This window comes from Pyxicephalus adspersus, chromosome 4 (assembly GCF_032062135.1).
Source record: "Pyxicephalus adspersus chromosome 4, UCB_Pads_2.0, whole genome shotgun sequence".
Lineage (NCBI taxonomy): Eukaryota > Metazoa > Chordata > Amphibia > Anura > Pyxicephalidae > Pyxicephalus > Pyxicephalus adspersus.
In genome coordinates this window covers 147,153,663-147,154,771 of record NC_092861.1, presented here as the reverse complement: position 1 = coordinate 147,154,771, position 1,109 = coordinate 147,153,663, and the positions used below count along the sequence as shown (strand labels likewise).

At 47.1% G+C, this 1,109-nt stretch overlaps 1 protein-coding gene across 1 annotated transcript in view; it reads right to left on the bottom strand.

The window, feature by feature from the left end:
• The window catches only part of SRP9 (signal recognition particle 9), an 8,686-nt gene extending 8,286 nt beyond the window's left edge, over window positions 1-400 (bottom strand). Inside the window, exon 1 of the mRNA XM_072409921.1 lies at window positions 244-400. Coding sequence (XP_072266022.1) covers window positions 244-315 — 72 coding nt within the window. The 5' untranslated portion in view covers window positions 316-400. The remainder of the gene's footprint in view (window positions 1-243) is intronic.
• Window positions 401-1,109: the final 709 nt, after the last annotated feature.

Below are 1,109 nucleotides of genomic sequence, written 5' to 3'. Positions count from 1 at the left end.
TGGGAGTTGTAGTCCCACTCGATACACAGCTGCTGGGAGTTGTAGTCCCGTATATACACACGTTATACCAAGGCCTGCATGTGAAGCAGAGTGTACTGAAGTCTGGGCCTCGTCTGACTATAACTCCGATAGGCATAATGGGAGTTGTAGTCCCTCTGGATACACAGAGCACACTGAGGCCTAAATGATTCACAAATCCTAGATTAACAGCTGCTATGGAGACGACGTTCCCCACCCCCTCACCTTCATAGGATCGGCCTGATAAAGCTTCTCAGCGGCCCGGGCGAACTCTTCCCAAGTTCGGTAGTACGGCATGATGTGCGGCTCCTCTTCCCGGTGGATGGATGACTGGGAGGCCGGAAGCTAGGATCACACATCAGCATTCCACATCCACACCGTTCGCGTCGCTCATTGGCTTATGGTCTGACCTCTGACCAATCAGCATCGAGCACCGAGTTCGGCCCGCAAATACTTCCTGGCCACACAAGACTCTATGATATAAAGGAGCGGTGCTGTAAGAGGAGGATTTTGCGTAGCGCCCTCAGGCGCCCAGTGGCAGAATAGCAACGCTGTTCTGTACATAAATGAAGGTGTTGAAGATGTTTGGACTTCATAGCTGCAAATGGAACTCTGATCGTCAACACTGCACTGCCTGAACATTTCCTCCATTTAACTGTCCTTGATATTCTGTACCCAAATATATTATAGTTGAAAAAATATCATGCTTATATTTCTGTCTGTAACCCCATGGAAAACTTTTTCTTCACTTCCTGTCCTGGTGACACCCTATACAAAAAAATGAAATGTGGCAATCACCTGACAGTGTCCTCAGCTATATAAATACACATTAATAATAACAATAATCAACTTTTCCCTTCAGCAGGACAGCACCATCTTTATTCGGGCATTATTTGGGGTGATTAGTAACTTCCTGGACTGAGATGCCGGATCACAGAGGACACACTCATGTCAATCCTGCTGAACTTGGGGTAAAACTAATATTTGCACTTTGCAGTGCTTTTCCTAGGGTAAATTGCTCATAGATCGGGGGTCACATTTATCTATCCCCTGCTCCTGCAGCGCTTCAGATTGTGGGCGGGGCTTTTGTT